Source organism: Microcaecilia unicolor, unplaced genomic scaffold, assembly GCF_901765095.1.
Source record: "Microcaecilia unicolor unplaced genomic scaffold, aMicUni1.1, whole genome shotgun sequence".
NCBI classification, from domain to species: domain Eukaryota; kingdom Metazoa; phylum Chordata; class Amphibia; order Gymnophiona; family Siphonopidae; genus Microcaecilia; species Microcaecilia unicolor.
Window position 1 is genome coordinate 1 of NW_021962908.1, and position 19,828 is coordinate 19,828.

The window sequence follows — 19,828 nt, forward strand, 5'->3', positions numbered from 1 at the left end:
TTTAGAACCAACCACAGCACAGACAACCAGCACTGGAGAAACTACCAAAACATCAACTCAAAGAACAACAAAAGGAGACCAATCCACATCATCCACTACTGCTCAGACTACTCCGATAGTTACAAGCACTGCAAGCAGTACATTGACAGCTCCCACAAGTAAAATAGTTACCACTGCTGGAACAACCACAGGTTCCACAAGTGCTCAAACTACTACACCAATATCTAGAACCATAGAAAGCACTAAACCAACTGCAGCAGAGAGTACTTCAGCCACAAGTGTAGAACCAACCACAGCACAGACAACCAGCACTGCAGAAACTACCAAAACAGCAACTCAAAGAACAACAAAAGAAGACCAATCCACATCATCCACTACTGCTCAGAATACTTCGATAGTTGCAAGCACTGCAAGCAGAATATTGACAGCTCCCACAAGCACCATATTTACCACTGCTGGAAAAACCACAGGTTCCACAAGTGCTCAAACTACTACACCAGTATCTAGAACCACAGAAAGCACCAAAACAACTGCAACAGAGAGTACTTCAGCCACAAGTGTAGAACCAACCACAGCACAGACAACCAGCACTGCAGAAACTACCAAAACATCAACTCAAAGAACAACAAAAGAAGACCAATCCACATCATCCACTACTGCTGAGACTACTCCAAAAGTTACAATCACTTCAAGTAGTACATTAACAGCTCCCACAAGTACCATAGTTACCACTGCGGGAACAACCACAGGTTCCAGAAGTGCTCAAACCACTACACCAATATCTAGAAGCATAGAAAGCACCAAAACAACTGCAGCAGAGAGTACATCAGGCACAAGTGTAGAAGGAACCACAGCACAGACAACCAGCACTGCAGAAACTACCAAAACATCAACTCAAAGAACAAAAAAACAAGACCAATCCACAGCATCCACTACTGCTGAGACTACTCTGATAGTTACAAGCACTGCAAGCAGTACATTGACAGCTGCCACAAGTACCATAGTTACCACTGCAGGAACAACCACAGATTCCACAAGTGTTCAAACTACTACACCAATATCTACTACGATAGCAAAAACCACAACAACTGCAAAGGAGAGTACTTTGGCCAAAACTTTAGAACCAACCACAGCACAGACAACCAGCACTGCAGAAACTACCAAAACATCAACTCAAAGAACAACAAAAGAAGACCAATCCACATCATCCACTACTGCTGAGACTACTCCGATAGTTACAAGCACTGCAAGCAGTACATTAACAGCTCCCACAAGTACCATAGTTACCACTGCAGGAACAACCACAGGTTCCACAAGTGCTCAAACCACTACACCAATATCTAGAAGCATAGAAAGCACCAAAACAACTGCAGCAGAGAGTACTTCAGCCACAAGTGTAGAACCAACCACAGCACAGACAACCAGCACTGCAGAAACTACCCTAACATCAACTCAAAGAACAACAAAAGAAGACCAATCCACATCATCCACTTCTGCTGAGACTACTCCGATAGTTACAAGTACTGCAAGCAGTACATTAACAGCTCCCACAAGTACCATAGTTACCACTGCAGGAACAACCACAGGTTCCACAAGTGCTCAAACCACTACACCAATATCTAGAAGCATAGAAAGCACCAAAAGAACTGCAGAAGAGATTACATCAGGCACAAGTGTAGAAGGAACCACAGCAAAGACAACCAGCACTGCAGAAACTACCAAAACATCAACTCAAAGAACAACAAAAGAAGACCAATCCACAGCATCCACTACTGCTGAGACTACTCCGATAGTTACAAGCACTGCAAGCAGTACATTGACAGCTCCCACAAGTACCATAGTTACCACTGCAGGAACAACCACAGAGTCCACAAGTGTTCAAACTACTACACCAATATCTACTATGATAGCAAAACCCACAACAACTGCACAGGAGAGTACTTTGGCCAAAACTTTAGAACCGACCACAGCACAGACAACCAGCACTGGAGAAACTACCAAAACATCAACTCAAAGAACAACAAAAGAAGACCAATCCACATCATCCACTACTGCTCAGACTACTCCGATAGTTACAAGCACTGCAAGCAGTACATTGACAGCTCCCACAAGTAAAATATTTACCACTGCAGGAACAACCACAGGTTCCACAAGTGCTCAAACTACTACACCAATATCTAGAACCATAGAAAGCACTAAACCAACTGCAGCAGAGAGTACTTCAGCCACAAGTGTAGAACCAACCACAGCACAGACAACCAGCACTGCAGAAAGTACCAAAACATCAACTGAAAGAACAACAAAAGAAGACCAATCCACATCATCCACTACTGCTGAGACTACTCCAAAAGTTACAAGCACTTCAAGCAGTACATTGACAGCTGCCACAAGTACCATAGTTACCACAGCAGGAACAACCACAGGTTCCAGAAGTGCTCAAAATACTACAGCAATATCCAGAACCATAGAAAGTACTAAACGAACTGCAGCAGAGAGTACCTCAGCCACAACTGTAGAACCCAACACAGCACAGAAAACCAGCACTGCAGAAACTACCATAACATCAACTCAAAGAACAACAAAAGAAGACCAATCCACATCATCCAGTACTGCATGGACTACTCCGATAGTTACAAGCACTGCAAGCAGTATATCAACTGCTCCCACAAGTACCATAGATACAACTGCTGAAACAACCACAGGTTCCACAAGTGCTCAAACTACTACACCAATATCCAGAACCATAGAAAGCAACAAAACAACTGCAGCAGAGAGTACTTCATCCTCAAGTGCAGAACCAACCACAGCACAGACAACCAGCACTGCAGAAAGTACCAAAACATCATCTCAAAGATCAACAATAGAAGACCAGTCCACATCATCCGGTACTGCTCAGAGTACTCCGATAGTTACAAGCACTGGAAGCAGTATATCAACAGCTCCCACAAGTACACTAGTTACCACTGCAAATGCTCAAACCATTACATCAATATCTAGAACCACAGAAAGCACCAAAACAACTGCAGCAGAGAGTACTTCTGCCACAAATGTAGAACCAACCACAGCACAGACAACCAGTGCTGCAGAAAGTACCATAACATCAACTCAAAGAACAACAGAAGAAGACCAATCCATATCATCCACTACTGCTCAGACTACTCTGATAGTTACAAGCACTGCAAGCAGTACATTGACAGCTCCCACAAGTACCATAGTCACCACAGCAGGAACAACCACAGGTTCCACAAGTGCTGAAACTACTACACCAATATCTAGAACCATAGAAAGCACCAAAACAACTGCAGCAGAGAGTACTTCAGCCACAAGTGTAGAACCACCCACAGTACGGAGAACCAGCATTGCAGAAACTAGCAAAACATCAACTCAAAGAACAACAAAAGAAGACCAATCCACATCATCCACTACTGCTCAAACTACTCCGATAGTTACAAGCACTGCAAGCAGTACATTGACAGCTCTTACAAGTACCGTAGTTACTACTGCAGGGACAACCACAGTTTCCACAAGTGCTCATACTACTACACCAATATCTACTACGATAGCAAGAACTTCAACAACTGCTAAGGAGAGTACTTTGGCCAAAAGTTTAGAACCAACCACAGCACAGACCACCAGCACTGCAGAAACTACCAAAACATCAACTCAAAGAACAACAATAGAAGACCAGTCCACATCATCCGGTACTGCTCAGAGTACTCCGATAGTTACAAGCACTGCAAACAGTACATTGACCGCTCCCACAAGTACCATAGTTACCACTGCTGGAACAACCACAGGTTCCACAAGTGTTCAAACTACTACACCAATATCTAGAACCATAGAAAGCTCCAATTCAACTGCAGCAGAGAGCACTTCAGCCTCAAGTGTAGAACCAACCACAGCCCAGACAACCAGTACTGCAGAAAGTACCAAAACATCATCTGATAGAACAACAATAGAAGACCAGTCCACATCATCCAGTTCTGCTCAGACTACTCCAATAGTTACAAGCACTGCAAGCAGTATATCAACAGCTCCCACAAGTACGCTAGTTACCACTGCAGCAACAACCACAGGCTCCACAACCGTTCCAACTACTATACAAATATCTACAATAGTAAGTAGCACAACAACTTCTAAGGACAGTACATCAGCTTTAAGTGAAGGAACAACTACTGCACATAGAACAAGCACTGCTCAAACCAGAAAAACTTTATCTCAAAGCACAACAAAAGAAGTTCTATCCACATCATCCAGTACTGCTCCTACAACTACTCAGATTAATACAAGCAAAGTAAGCACTACATTGACAGCTCCTACAAGTACACTAGGTACCACTGCAGGAACAACCACAGGTTCCACAATCGTTCCAAGTACTACACCAACATCTTTAACCATAGACAGGACTAAAACAACTGCAGCAGAGAGTACTTCAGCCACAGCTGTAGAAACAACCAGAGCACAGACAATTAGCACTGCAGAAACTACCAAAACATCAACTCAAACAACAGCAAAAGAAATCCAATCCACATCATCTAGTATTGCTCCGACTACTCCGATAGTTACAAGCATTGTAAGCAGCACATTGACAGCTCCCAGAAGTACCATAGTTACTACAACACAGACAACCAGCACTGCAACAACTACCTCAACTGTATTTACAATCACCAGAACAGGAGTCCTATCCGCATCAATGTCTACATCTCCAATGACTACACCAATAGCTACAAGCACAGCAATCAGTATATTGACAGCTCCCACAAGTACCCAGGCTACCACTGCAATAGCAACCACAGGGTCCACAGCTGCTCCAACAATTTCACTAATATCTACAACCATAAAAAGCACAACTGCGACTACTGCGGAGAGTACTTCAGGCATAACTGTAGGAACAAGCAAAGCAGAGAGAACCAGTACCTCCTCAACTACCACAACTGCACCTACAAGCACAAAAGAAGTCCTATCCGCATCAACATCTACTGCTCAAAGTATAACACCGATTGCTACAACCACAGCAAGCAGTACGTCCACAGGTCCTAGAAGTACCGTAGTTTCCAACACAGGAACAACCAAAGCCTCCACCACTGCTGCAACTACTACACCAATATCTACAACCAAAGCAAGCACCATAGGAACAACCACAGTGCTGAGAACCAGCATGTCAGCAACTACCACCACTGCACCTACAAACACAAGTAAGGTCTATTTTTTTGTGCATATCGTCTATAACTGTTTCATAATATCTCTTGTGTAGTGTGAAAAACCTATTATCTTGAGTTAAATGGATTTTTTTCGGAATTGATTCTGGAATTGCCTTTTGGTTTCTAAAATTTCCCCTAAATAAAGTGGCAAGACAGTCAGGTAAGTTGCATAAAAACAGATATAACTTGGATGGTTCAAGTAATATATGTATATTCATTTGCATAACATAGATAGTTTAGCTAAATTTAGTCATAATTTGTAAATGGCTAGACTAGTCATTTCAAATCATACCTTCGTCTCACAGTTGAACATTGCTTTGTCTTGTATTTTTGTAACTATTTGTGTTAATTTTGTCCAGAAGGTTGAAATAGGCCAGAAATTTCCAATACAATGTATAGAATAATATATTTAAAAAAGCAAAAACAAATCGAGAATCTGTCTACAAGATCCAGCAAGGAAAAAAGAAGCAATAGATCTCAAAAAAACTCCAAGGTGTGCAAAATGTACAAAATGTTCAATTTATTCACCACTAAAAAAATAAATACATAGATAATTAAAAGCCCAACACGGCCATGTTTCGCCCTCTCAAAGGATTGCATCAGGGGCTTGAAACAGAACTGTCAATAAACTACTGAATCATATTAGTATAAATGATAAAATCAAATAATATCATAAAAAATTTAAATACAGACCATAAGTAAAAACACAAATAATTGTAAACCATCTATATGTGTGCTATGCCTTAAATGAATATATCTTAAACAATACATACTCCAGCAGTGTTGACAGAATACTTCACCTACTGGTTTTAAACTACTGGAAACAAAAGAAAATTATAAACTTATAGATCACTGAAAAAATAGTAAATTTCATTAAATAATATTGTGATAGTGCTATGGTTGGGGCAGCCTATATTTATCCTCTCAAAGCAGCCTATGGGACAGAGGAGATAATATCAAAATAAATGCACTTCCTTTCATATGTCTGATAAAAGATGGGCTCTCTAGAGTTAAGGCACACATCTTCCTCAAAGTTTACAAAGTCAAATAAAACCTCTTGAACATTTTGTACATTTTGCACATCTTGGAGCTTTTTTGAGATCTAGTGCTTCTTTTCTGTGCTACAATAATATATTCTACATGTAGATTGTTCCTATGGTGGTAGCATTTGGGTTCTGGGTAAGTTGTCATAGCTCTCATAGGTGACTGGTTGTTGATAAAATATCAGTGGTTCTCAACCTTGTCCTGGAGGCACACCAAACTGCTTTTGTTGTCAGGATATTCCTAATGTATATTCTTGTGGAAAATCAACATAGATTACCCCCCTGTTTGGAAAGCCACGCTAGTGGCTGCCAGTGCAGTAATGCTGACACAGCCCATATGTCTGCTTGCTCCCATTCCAGCTATTAGTCTATTCTTCACAATCTAGGACATGGTTTGAAAACATTAAGATATATATAGGTATGTTTTGATGTCAATATTGACAAACTTGCTGAGTAGGTAAGGTAATGGTCACAGAAGAGTAAGCCTAATGTGGTAGCAGGAACATGGGGGAGAGATCACTGAGCAGGACGGACAGGATCTTCAGAATGCCACAATCGGCAGATGAGCAGAGAGGCATAGAAACTAGGGCTGAGAACCTCACTCTGAAGGGAAGGAGAACAACTGCAGGGCCTTCTGCACACTTAACATTAACAACAACAACAACAACAAAATGGCCAAAATAAGAGAATGGGTCCTCTACCACCTAATACTTCTATGGATAATTGGGCTGCAAGTTACAGAACTCAATGAATGGAACAAAATCTCAGTAACTATGTCAGAGAGAAGATGCCCCCACAATTTAACAGAAGGGTTGTACCACAAATAACTCAATAAACCAGACAGCAACATGCCAACAGATGGCACAAAGACCAGTCCAAATGCCAATCAAAATGAACATAAAGTTAGAAAAGACCACATGCACAAACACCTATAATCAGTCAAATACATCAACACAACACATGACCCAATCCCCGTAGGCTATATAAATGCAAGATCTGTAATCAACAAGTCAACCACAATTAGAGACTGGATTTAAAATGAACAATTAGGGCGGCTATTCATAACAGAAACATGGCTATACCTTAAAGATGACCTGGTGATTCAAGACATATGTCCACCAGACTACAAAATAATGCAAATAAATAGATTGAAAAGGAAAGGAGGCGGTGTTGCCTTAATATGCAAATCCATCTTCAAAGTAGATCACATACCCAGCACTATCAGGAACACTATGCTGCATGCTCTTCTACCACCCACCGGGAAGCTAATCTAACGTTCAAGAAGACTTTATGGAATTTATATAAAACACCTGCACAAACTTCTCTAATATCCTTCTCTTTGGTGTTATCAACTTGCACCTAGAAAACCAGCAAGATCATAACACAAAAAACTTGCTAACCTTCCTGACTCAATGGGACTTCAAAACACCGCAAGGCACCTCATCCCGCACAAAAGGCCCCTATTGGACATATTTGCATACAGGTTCTCAAATGAAAACAATCACATACTAGAAAATCACAGATGGGAAGAAGAGCCATGGTCAGATCATAGCAAACTCGCATTCACAATTCAATGGAAAAAATACGACAAGAACAGAGAACCAACAACAAGTGCACAAGTTCTTAACCAGAGGAAAAGTGGAAATCACACCTTCTGGCAAACAGCACTGCACGAAAAAACAGACACATTACCCAACGACATCCACTTTATGAGTAATTGGGATGAAGTAAATAACAACACACTAAATAAAATAGCACCACTCAAAATGAAAACAAGATGGAAGAAACAATCACGACCCTGGTTTAACGATGGATTACAAGAGATGAAAAAGAAAATAGTTCAAAAACAAATCAGTCAAAAATAAAATCACATGAAGGAAAGCCTTAAGAACATATAAACACAAGATAAAAAGAGCAAAAGCCCAATACTACAACACATACGCAAGCCCAGATCACATCAATACGAAAAAGGTATTTGAATTCATGAACAATGTACTAAACACAAAAAACCTACTAGCATCAAATGAAACACCACCAATAGCGAACAAGCTTGCAAAATACTTTGAACAAAAAATAACCAACCTGCAATCAAACCTTGCAATAACACAAACAACCCTTACAGATTTTCTACATGACTGTCTCAATCAGCAATGGCAGTATACAAACATCTATATACAAGAAACCCACAGACAGATGCAGCTACCTCCACAACTCCAGCTTCCAACCTTCACATACAAAAAGATCCATTATTTACAGCCAAGCCACAAGATACCACCATATCTGCTCTGACCCAGGGGACAGAGACAGACACCTTGAAATCCTGACTGCATCCTTCGAACAGAAAGGATATAACCACAAAATAATCTCCAAGAATATTGCCTCCTCCCTTAAAACACCCAGGGAAAATCTGCTACAGTACAAAGGAAAAAAAAGCCACAGACAGAATCCCACTTATAGTGACATACAACCCAGAGCTGGAAAAATTAAGAAAAAAATCATAAAAGAACTACAACCTCTACTCCAGGAGGATGAATTACTGAAAGAGATATTCCCATCCCCACCAGTGCTAGCTTTCAGACAGCTTTCAACTTAAAACACAAGCTAATTAGAAGTAAGCTCCCAACACAGACTCAAAAAGAAGAGAATGGCACACATCCTTGCAATATATCCAGCTGCAAACTATGCCAAAACATCTCACAGGACCCCACAGTCATTCACAAAGGAAAAACATTCAACATAAAGGAATCCTTTACATGCTCATCTCCCCATGTAGTATACATCATCCAGTGTAAAAAATGTGACGAAGGATGCTATATTGGAGAAACAAGCCAAATATTAACGACAAAAAGATTTAATTTACACAGATATCACATGAAAAATCACCAGTCAGGATGCCACGCCTGTGGGGCAACACTTTACAAGACCAGAACACTGTAACAGTGATTTCATAGTAAGAATCCTGAAAGGTAACTTTAAAACAACACAGGAACGTAAGACCTTTGAAGTCAGAATGATTGAATGATTGAATGATTGAATATTTTAACACCCAACAGACAGGGCTTAACAAAGATCTGGGTTTTCTAGCCTATCATAAGCCATAAAATTGTAAATTGTACTGTTTTGTTTGTCACTCTCCTGTCCCCATGCATATCCCCCTGTCTCACCTATCCACCTTCACCCCCATCCTGTTAGATTGTCACTGAAATGCTTTGATGTCTCACTTGTAAGCTTTGATGTTTCACTTATATATACTGTCATCTACCAAGATTTGCTTATTTCTGATCTGACGAAGAAGGGCAACCTTCGAAAGCTAATCAAGAAATGTATTAAGTTATGTCCAAAAAAAGGGTATCATCTTATTTTCTTTGTCATGTTTTATTTTGTTTTATTTCTATTGACTACATGATTGTGAGAACGAAACTAACAATGACCATATCAAGGTAGACAGAAACTGGTCATCATTCACAGCACCTACAACCAACTCAGTTAAAACAATGATAAGAAAATATACACATGCTAGCTGCCTACTAGACAACTGCCCCAACTACCTGATGAAAAATACACCATACTGGTTCACTGAACACCTCACAGAACACATAAAATACATGCTTTCAAACAGGTTCTTCCCCCCTGATAAGGGAAAAATCATACTGACTCCAATCCCCCAAAACATATCCAACAAGATCAGCAAACTCACGAATTATAGACCAGTGGCTTCCATACCACTACCAGCCAAAATGATGGAAGGCCTAGTGGCACAACAACTAATGGAATAGTTAACACAATTCTCCATCCTTCACAACTCACAGTCAGGCTTCAGACCACTACACAGTGCTGAAACAGTCATAACTACACTGATAACAAAGTTCAGAAGATTGATAAGCCAAAGTCAGAAAATGCTACTACTACAATTTGACATGTCGAGTGCCTTTGATAAGGTAGACCACACAACCCTAATGACCCTACCTGACGACATGGGAATCAGTGGGGTAGTGGCAACTTGGTTCAACGGATTCTTAAGTACTAGGTCATACCTAGTAAAGATGTTCTCTCAGCCTCTTGGATCTCAGAATGCGGGGTTCCACAAGGCTCCCCAATATCACTGATATTATTTAATAGCATGATGGCCCCACTAGGCAAGAAACTGGAAAAAATGGGATTTAATCCATTTGCATATGCCGATGATGTGACTATCTACATACCGTTTAACAATTACATCACAGAGATAGCGGATAGGGTTAAATCAGGACAGGACCTCATAGAAGACTGGGCTACAACTTTCAAACTAAAACTAAACAGAGACAAAACTAATTCCTAGTCCTATCCAGCTAACATAACCCCATGACTGACCAAAACTTCACATGTGACCAAAAGACATACCCAATCGAATCACAACTAAAAATATTAGGAATCATTATAGAAAAACACATATCTCTTGAAAACCAAATCTCAAAAGTCATATCAAAGTGCTTTAAAACCTTATGGAGACTATGGAGGATCAGAGACTATTTCCCTATACAATCCTTCTGTCTAATAGTACAATCAATGATACTGTCCCAACTGGTTTACTGCAATGCAGCATATGTAGGATGCACAGAAAACATAATAAAATTGCTGCAAACCCATAAAAAATACAAAAGCAAGACTGATTTTCAGAAAAACAAAATATGAAAGAGCAAAAGCCACTGCTTACAATGCTACACTGGCTCCCAGTCAAGGCCAGACTGTTCTTCAAAATTAACACTCTCATTTTCAAGATACTGTTCGGCATGTCTCCTGATTACATACTAGACTTGATTGAACTATCACAGAGGAACGCAAGCCCAGGGACCAGAAGTTATCTATTACACCATCTGCCCAACTGTAGAAACATAACCTACAAATCCATCTACATGGTTGAATTCAGGTACCTGGGTTTCAAATGGTAGAACTCAATTCCCAAGATGTTAAGAAGCATCACTAAGTACCTTCAGTTCAGGAAAGGCCTAAAATCCTACCTCTGCAAAAAATATTATGATTAACCACTTACGATACAAATGTCCAACACCGAATGCAATGTAATGATGATAATTACAATGATTGTAATTATCAATACAAAAGAATGTAACATCTACTAAATGAAAATTGTAAGCCACATTGAACCGAAACCTGTTTTTGGATAATTGTGGAATATAAGAATGAATAAATAAATAAATAAATCTGTAGGCACATTTTAAAAGATGACCAATCTATTGATTCATCTTTAGTCAAGCATTAAAAGGAGGAAAAAGTCTTCAATAAATAAGTCACCAAGAACAGAGCATTCCAATCAGTGGTAAAAAAAAAAAAAACCCCTCCAACTTAAACATTTTTATATTTTTACAAAATTCAAATAAACAAAACTTATCTTAATTGTCCTTCTGCAGATATGGTGTGACCACCATTTCACCTTCATTTGTAATCACTCTCAGCTACACCCTTAATGACCACTGTTTTGCCTTCTTGGTTTCTCCAAGGCATAAAACCTTACGGTGAAAGAAAAAGAAATTTTTTACTTACATTATTTCAGTTGCTTTATAATAGTTAACAGTGGTCTGGCTACTGTCTACTCATTCTTTCTCAAATCAAATTTAGCCATTACATATCATATCATGATTGACCTTAAATATGTGTAATAGTCCAAAGCTTCTCTATTCTGTGTATAATGTATTCGTCATGCGTATATTTTGAAAACTGCACAAAACTAAGCTTGTACCACTTCATCTTAAATAAACAATAACTTAGAGAGGAAGTTATCAAAGTAGGCTACCATTAAAATGTTTTTTTTTTTTTTTACCACAAGTATTCCTTATGCAATGAAACTGTGCTAAAATACCACGTTTTGTGATAAAATAACCCATCTTAACAGTAGCCTACTTTGATAACTCCCCCCCCCCCCCTATTTATTAAAGCACAGTAAGGTTTTGCATTTCACACATATTTATGCTAATTCTGAATGAGTGTTCATTTAACATCAAACCCTTCTCAGTAACATTTAGGGGAATGGTGATCTTTTGGTGTGATGTTGATATGTGGGACACTGCACATTAATGCTGCAGCAGATAGCAGTTAAATACACATTTAAAAGTATAAGTAATTCTTCTGTGTTATCTGCCAGTTAGAAAGATATTGCACTTTAAGGGCTAGATACAATGTACTGCGCTTAAAAATTCGTTGCTGAAAAAATAATCGTGTTTAGTAATATTCTATAAGCATCACCTAAAGTTACGTGTGGTTTATACAATACGTGTAAATTTAGGCATGACCATTTACACCAACTAAAACCTGGTGTATATGCCCGTCTCTAACTTAGGCATGGATGAGGCATATTCTATAACAGCGTGCATATTTTTTAGGAATGCCCATGACCTGCTCATGCCCCTCCCATTGCCACACCCCCTTTTGAGATCCACGCATTAGAATTTATGTGCATCACTTTACAGAATACACTTAGAAAGCTGCGCGCATAAATTCTAATTAGTGCCGATAATTGCTTGTTAGTGGCCAATTATTGGTGCTAATTGGCTTGTTAAACAATTAAGTTGTGCACTGAATTTGACCACATAGCCAAATTGCATGCGCAACTGTAGTCGCCATATATAGAATCTGGGGTAACAGCACTGAGCACTGCTTACTCCTTTCTTACCCTTTTCCCACCCGCTTTCTGGCATTATCATAAAATTGATATGCATTAATGGCTTTACCCATGCATTAGTTGATGTTTAACATGCAAAAAAATCCTTGTTAAGCACATAATGCAGCTTAGTAAATTAGCCCCTTTATGTGCTCCGAGTACTTGAACTTAACTGGTTAGCCCAAAACAAGAACAAAGATCTCTTTAAATCTGAGGTCCATATTCTTTGCATTAAACAATGGTGGCAAGTGTCTAGAACACATTGCGTAAAGACAAATAAATGTTGCCATCCTTCACTCCTCCCACCAATCCCCTTTCCTATTAAAAAGTGCCTTGATCTCTCTGATACACTTCTATAATTTGCCTCAGTGAAAAATCCACCCTCTTGATGCCTTTTCATGTTAAAAAAAGTGTGATGATCCCGATTTCTTCCAAGCCACCTTCCTTGTTTAAAATAAGCTAAATTAAGTCAAATGTGTATCAAAAGTTGGGATCACCATGATTTCTTTAGTTGACATACTCCTTGTTCACTAAGGGGTCCTTCTACTAAGGCGCGCTAACAGATTTAGCGCACGCTAACAATTAGTGCTTGATAAATGATAAAATGATCACAGGAATATAATGGACATCTTATCGTTTAGTGCACATTAATCCTTACCATGCCTTAGTTAAAGGACACCTAAGTGATGGGATTATAATGATGGTTGTAATTATTCTCCCATTACCCATTTTCAATGCTTTCTCTCAGCCACTAATGCCACAAGTGTGCAGTCTGGTTGCTTATAAGCAGTAGACGTCATGTGTGTGTGTGTTCTGAATTACTGAATTATAATTTTCTCTTGTGTGAATGACCTACAGTCTGTAAACCAGAAAATTTGCTTGCAGAATTCAATGGTATTAACACCTCAAAAATAATCAAATGGTGGAAAATATCCCGGAAATAAAGATAGCTAAAAAATAATGTCATACTCATTTAGTTTTCTCTTTGCAATATCATTCCTCTACATTCTCTTTATTCCACAATAATAGAAGTATTTATTTCTACCAGGTATAGTAACTGAAGGTGGTATCATTCCAAAGACGGTTCCACCAATTGAAGGACAGCCGAATGCCACAGCTCCGCAGATCACAGCTCCAATTATAGCACCATCCATGAGTACCAGGACCACTACTGCAAGTAAGTGATACAGATGTATGGCAAAGCTGCTTACTGTTGTTGTCACAAGATTCATTCACTGACTGCTCAGCAAGAGTAGAATTATTTCAGAATAGGGGTGCACAGAGCCTCAAGGAAAAGTTTCAACGCAGCCACCCTATGCATCCATGAATCCACTTTATTTATTTATTTTGCTCACATTTTTTTCATTAGTAGCTCAAGGTGAGTTACCTTTAGGTAAACTAGGTATTTATTGAAGAGTTTCATTACTGCATATTGACAACCATTAAGTTAAATAAAGAAATATGCAGAGAGGAATACTGGAAGGTATCAAACAGCTTACAAGGAAATGTGAGAGACCGCAGCTCTAGGAATACATATCCATAGTTATACTGCAGTGAGAACCTTCAGGATCTGGGATGTGGCAAAGTGATTATTAATAATATATTCCTTTAAGGCAAGAATGAATTTGCACAACATAAATTTGCATAACATGGGTCTAAATATATGTAAACTAATGTCATAAATATTCATTGTGGTCATCATAAAACCTTACTGCCTAGATGTGCCTTGAGGAAAGGGTTGAGGAACACTGTTTAATGTGAAAAATATTAGTTATATGGAGAGCAATTTTAAAACTCAACAGTAGTAGGAACTGTACTGTAGTAGAAAGAGATGGTTGTACTTAACTGTTCAGTAGCAGTGCATTTTCAAAAGGGCAAATCTAGCCATATTTCTACAATTATTAGGTGGTTAGTTGTTGTTTAAAAAAAATCTCTATGATCACAGTAAGGCACAAGACAATAAACAGAGAAAACTATAGGCATATAATGACCATATGGCCTATCCAGTCTTCCAATCCATGTCATCTACTCTCCCCATCACTCCCTTAGATATCCTAAGTACTTGTCCCAAGTTCTCTTGAATTCAGATACTGTTTTAGTCTCCACCACTTCCACAGGGAGGCTGTTCCACAAATTCACCATCCTTTTGTGAAGAAGTATTTCCTTGGGTTACTTCTGAGGCTATCCCTTTTTACCTTCATCCTATGCCCCCACGTTCCAGAGCTCCCTTCCAATTGAAAGAGACTCACCTCCTGTGCATTTATGCCCTGTAGGTATTGAAATGTCTCTATCATATCTCCCCTCTCCTGCCTTTCTTCCAAAGTATACATATTGAGATCTTTAAGTCTGTACCAATACTCTTTATGACAAAGACCATTGACCATTTTAGTAGCTGCCCTCTGGACCAACTCCATCCTGTTTATATCTTTTTGAAGATGCAGTCTCCAGAATTGTACACAATACTCTACATGAAGTCTCACCAGAGTCTTAACACAGAGCATCATTACCTCTTTTTTTTCTACTGGCCATTCTTCTCCCTATGCACCCAAGAATCCTTCTAGCTTTTACCATTGCCTTTTCTACCTGTTTGCCATCTTAAGATCATCAAATACTGTCACCCCCAAGTCCCGCTCCTCTTTCATGCACAAAAGTTATTCATCCCCTACAGTGTATCATCCCCTTGTCTTTTTGTATCCTGCATTTTTTAGCATTAAATCTTAGCTGCTAAATTCCAGACCATTCCACTAACTTCACTAAGTCCTTCCTCATGTTATCCACATCATCAGGGGTGTCTACCCTTGTACTGTTCTAGGCAAAGTATAGAGTAGCTTCAACAGTAGCTGAAACCATCTCAAGTAGAAGCTTTACCAGTAGACTCTCAATTCTTAAGCAAATCTTCTTTAATGTAATAGTCATAATAAATAAAGAAAATTCAACTTACAGTTCAGTTGCTTAGAAGAGAATTGTTGCCTTCTACAGATAGAGTCTGTATCTAACCACCCCAGAGGCAAGGAGATGGCTAGAACCTCTGCCCAGCTGAGAGAAAAAGATATAACACTCAAAGGAGAATAAGGGGGAGAAACTCAGTGAAAATAAATGGGGAATGACTTGGGGAAATGGTGAAAAATCTTGATGGAATTACAGTAAATTAAGGAGGGATCAGCACCTAGAACAACTGCTAGCAAGACTGGGCTCTCTCACACAGCCTGCAGGGGCAGAGAGGGAGGGTTGGCCTTAGCTCAGAGCTAACAGCCAATAGGGAAAGCTCATAAGAAGTCAATCACAGGATACTGCAAACTATATGGGGGGGGGGGGGGGGGGGAGCCCCGGTACACAGAACTATCTATTATACAATAATGCAATTGAATACAGATAATACTCATATTAAATATGCATAACAATGCACTCTGCCTCTATGAAAACGGGGGCAGAACAACACTATTGCATATTTTGGTATCATCTGCAAAGAGGCAAACCTTACCAGACAACCCTTCAGCAATATCATTCACAAAAATGTAAAAAAGATCTAGCTAAAGAACCAAGCCTTGAATCACACCACTGAACATTGTTTTCCTCAGAATGAGCTCCATTTACCACTACCCTCTGTCACCTTTCACTCAAATAGTTGCTAACCCAGTCAGTCACTACAGCTTTGCTAAAATCTAAATACACCACATCTATCGTTCTCCCTCGATCCAACTCTCCGGTCACTCAGTTAAAGAAATTAATCAGATTTGTCTGACAAGACCTGCCTCTGGTCCTGTAATCCACTGGATTCCAAAAACGTTACTATTCTCTGTTTTAAAAGTGTTTCTATTAATTTACTTACCACAGGAGTCAGACTTACCAGCCTGTAGCTCCCAACCTCTTCCTTACTTCCGTTTTTGTGGAGAAGGACCACTTCTGACCTTCTCCAGTCCTCCGGGACCACTCCTAACTCTAGAGAAGCATTGGAAAGGTCAGCCAGCAGAGCTGCAAGAACTTCCCTAAGCTCCTTTAGTATCCTCAGATGTATGCCATCCGGCCCCATCGCTTTATCCACCTTTAGTTTAGCCAGATCCTCAAGAACACAGTCCTCTGGAAATCTTTCCTATTTCAGAACTGTTCCTCCATTCCTATTTGTGTTTGTCTTTTGTGGTTCTGCTCCCGGCCCATTCAGCTGTGAACAGAAATATTTGTTAAGTAATTCTGCCTTATTTTTATCAACTACTACATATTCCTCCCCTTCAACTTTGAGTCTCACAATGCCACATTTGCACTTCCTCCTATCACTAACATATCTAAAAAATGTCTTGTTCCTCCATTTTACCATACTGGCTATTTTTTCTTCCATTTGCATCTTTGCTTTCCTGATTACTAGCTTCTCTTAGCTTTTCCAGATATTATCGTCTGTCTTCCTCTTTCTGCGACCTCGTCTAGTTTATAAAGGCAAACCTCTTTTTCCTTACATTTTCAGCTATTACTTTTGAAAACCAAAGCAGCCTCCTTTTCCTCTTATTTGTATTTACTTTCCTTACAAAAAGCTTTGTTGCCCTTACAATAGATTCTAGTGGTTTTGCCCACTGCTTTCTGACTTTCTTCCAGATGTTCTCATCCGAACAACAATTCCTTGAGGTAATCCCCCCATCTGAACAAACCTAGTTTTTTGAAGTCTAGAACCTTCACTTTTGAATGAACCCTCTCTTCACCTATCTTATTTATTTATTTTAAAATTTATGCACCATTTAAACCTAAGTGGTTTACAATAACACATACATTAAAAATTCACAAGTACAAAAAACATACCCACATTTACCCTTATCTTAAACATTTCAAACATCATTACAAAGTAATAATCAGCACATTTATTTCCTTCAAAGGAAGGCTTCCACAAAAAGCGCTGTTTTAATAATTTTTTTAACGGTACCCTATCTCTGCACAAATGTAAGTGTCCTAATAACCTATTCCAACTGAGTCGCCAAGAAAGTCAATACTTGCAAACATACACATTGCACACTTGCAGTTCCCAGATACAGTGCATTACAGTAATCTATCCTGCTCAACACCAAGCCCTGAACAACACTCCTAAAATCATTCATAGCTAACATTCCATGGTTCAGGAAACCAAAATGCTCTTGACGACATCATCTGCGCAGTCACATATTCCTCTCCAGGGTGCAACTTCTCTGCCTTGGCCTTTACCCTCAACAGGGAGGACTGACAAGCACAACACCTGTGCACTTGTCTGTTTCACCCTCTCTCCCAGAACAGTTGCTTTTGATACATTCGGAGGGGTACCTAGCAATATCATTTGTGCCAACTTGGATGAGCAGCATTGGATAATAGTCATTAGGCTTGATGAGCCTCAACAAGCTCTCTGTAACATCTTGAATTTTGGCACCTGGCAGACAGCAAACCTCCTGGGACTTCATGTCTGGTCTGCAGATGGATGCCTCTGTACCACTCAGAAAAGAATCACCAACCATGACTACCTTTTACTTCTTAGTGGTCACTGATCCAGCAACTATGGGGATTACAGGCTACGATTCCTCCTGTCTCTAGGATGCTCTCACTACCTCCACTTCCAGGGCTGCCTATTGGTTCTTCAGTTCAAGAGTAGATGGAGTCATGGTAATAATCCTGCAGCGTCTCATGATCTGAGTCCTGTTGTCCTCTTTCAGCACAGCTTCTTCTTCCCCATTGCTGGGAATCTTTGATGCTTCATGAACCATTTCATCGATGTATTTCTCATTTTCATGAATGCATCTCAACCTTGCCACCTCCTCTCTCAGTTCTTTCACTTCTTTCATGAAGGATTCAAGCTGAAGACATCTTGTACATGGAGCAAGCCCCTCCTTGGATCACATTTTCTGTCTGCACAGAGGCAGAAGCTGTAACTGGGGCAACAACATTCCTGACACGATGCTTCCCAGCCATACTGCAGCTGCAGAAGTATTTGTACCTGTAGAAACAAAACAGAAAACAGAAAAAGCCCTACCAAAGTCCCTAACTTTTCCTCAGCTGTCCTGTAGGCTAAAAGTAGCAGCTGTCTTCTTTTGTGTAAGGTCTAATCCTCAGAAGTGTGAGGACTTCAAAATAGATTATTTAGGTCACCGCTCCTTTTGAAATGGAAATAAAAAAGAAATCCTAGAGCAAACAAGCAAAGAAGCTCCTTAAAGAGAAAATTAAACTAAGTTCTTTCTACTCTGATAAGAATAAAAAATAAAACAACAGTTTTCCAAGCAATGTAAAAGTAGAATTTAAATACACCCTTTCCTAAAATAAATAAATCAGGCACAGCACTTGTTGTAAAAAAAAAGCCAAAGAAATCTACTTCAATCTATAATGTCTTCTTCCTAATTTGTTGGAGAACCTATAATTGGAAAGCCTATAATTGGAGAGCCTATAAATCAAAGATCAGCCTTGAAGTAGGTGGGAGATGGGATGGGGGTTGGGGGTTGGGGGTTGGGTAGGGAAGGAATTAAACACTAAATAGACGCTTCCCTCAACTGATATCTGTGCTCTAAACAGATGTTATGCCAAGCTTTGAAATGCAACCTAAAATACTAAATTAGACTCTAAAACACTATTTATATGAAACCTTAACCTTAATAAGTAGAGTAAATGAACAAAAAAAAGAGAATGAAATTACCTATTCAACCCCAAGTTTGAATGCAATTTCTAGCAGGTAATATATACCATTGAAGTTTTCCTCCTCTCAGCAGATCCTCTCTTAGCACCTTTTCAGGATAGAAAGTCAATGGTAAGTAGTATAACCAAACAGATGTGGAGATGAGAGAGAAAAGTTGATTTTGAACACAAAATGGAGATTATTACAGGTGCAGTCCCAGACTATTCATGTACTCTACATATTAAGGTTAAGGTTTTATATAAAAAAAAACATTTCCATCTCTTTAAGGTCTATGAAAAAAATCACTTGTATGAAACTCCTC

The 19,828-nt window shown here is 39.3% G+C and overlaps 1 protein-coding gene across 1 annotated transcript in view; it reads left to right on the forward strand.

Annotated features, from left to right (window-relative positions):
* Positions 1–191: 191 nt before the first annotated feature.
* LOC115458652 (serine-rich adhesin for platelets-like) overlaps positions 192–19,828 on the forward strand; it is a gene marked incomplete at both ends in the record, with an annotated part of 35,856 nt that continues 16,219 nt past the window's right edge. Inside the window, 2 exons of the mRNA XM_030188487.1 lie at positions 192–5,195; positions 13,945–14,073. Coding sequence (XP_030044347.1) covers positions 192–5,195; positions 13,945–14,073 — 5,133 coding nt within the window. The remainder of the gene's footprint in view (positions 5,196–13,944; positions 14,074–19,828) is intronic.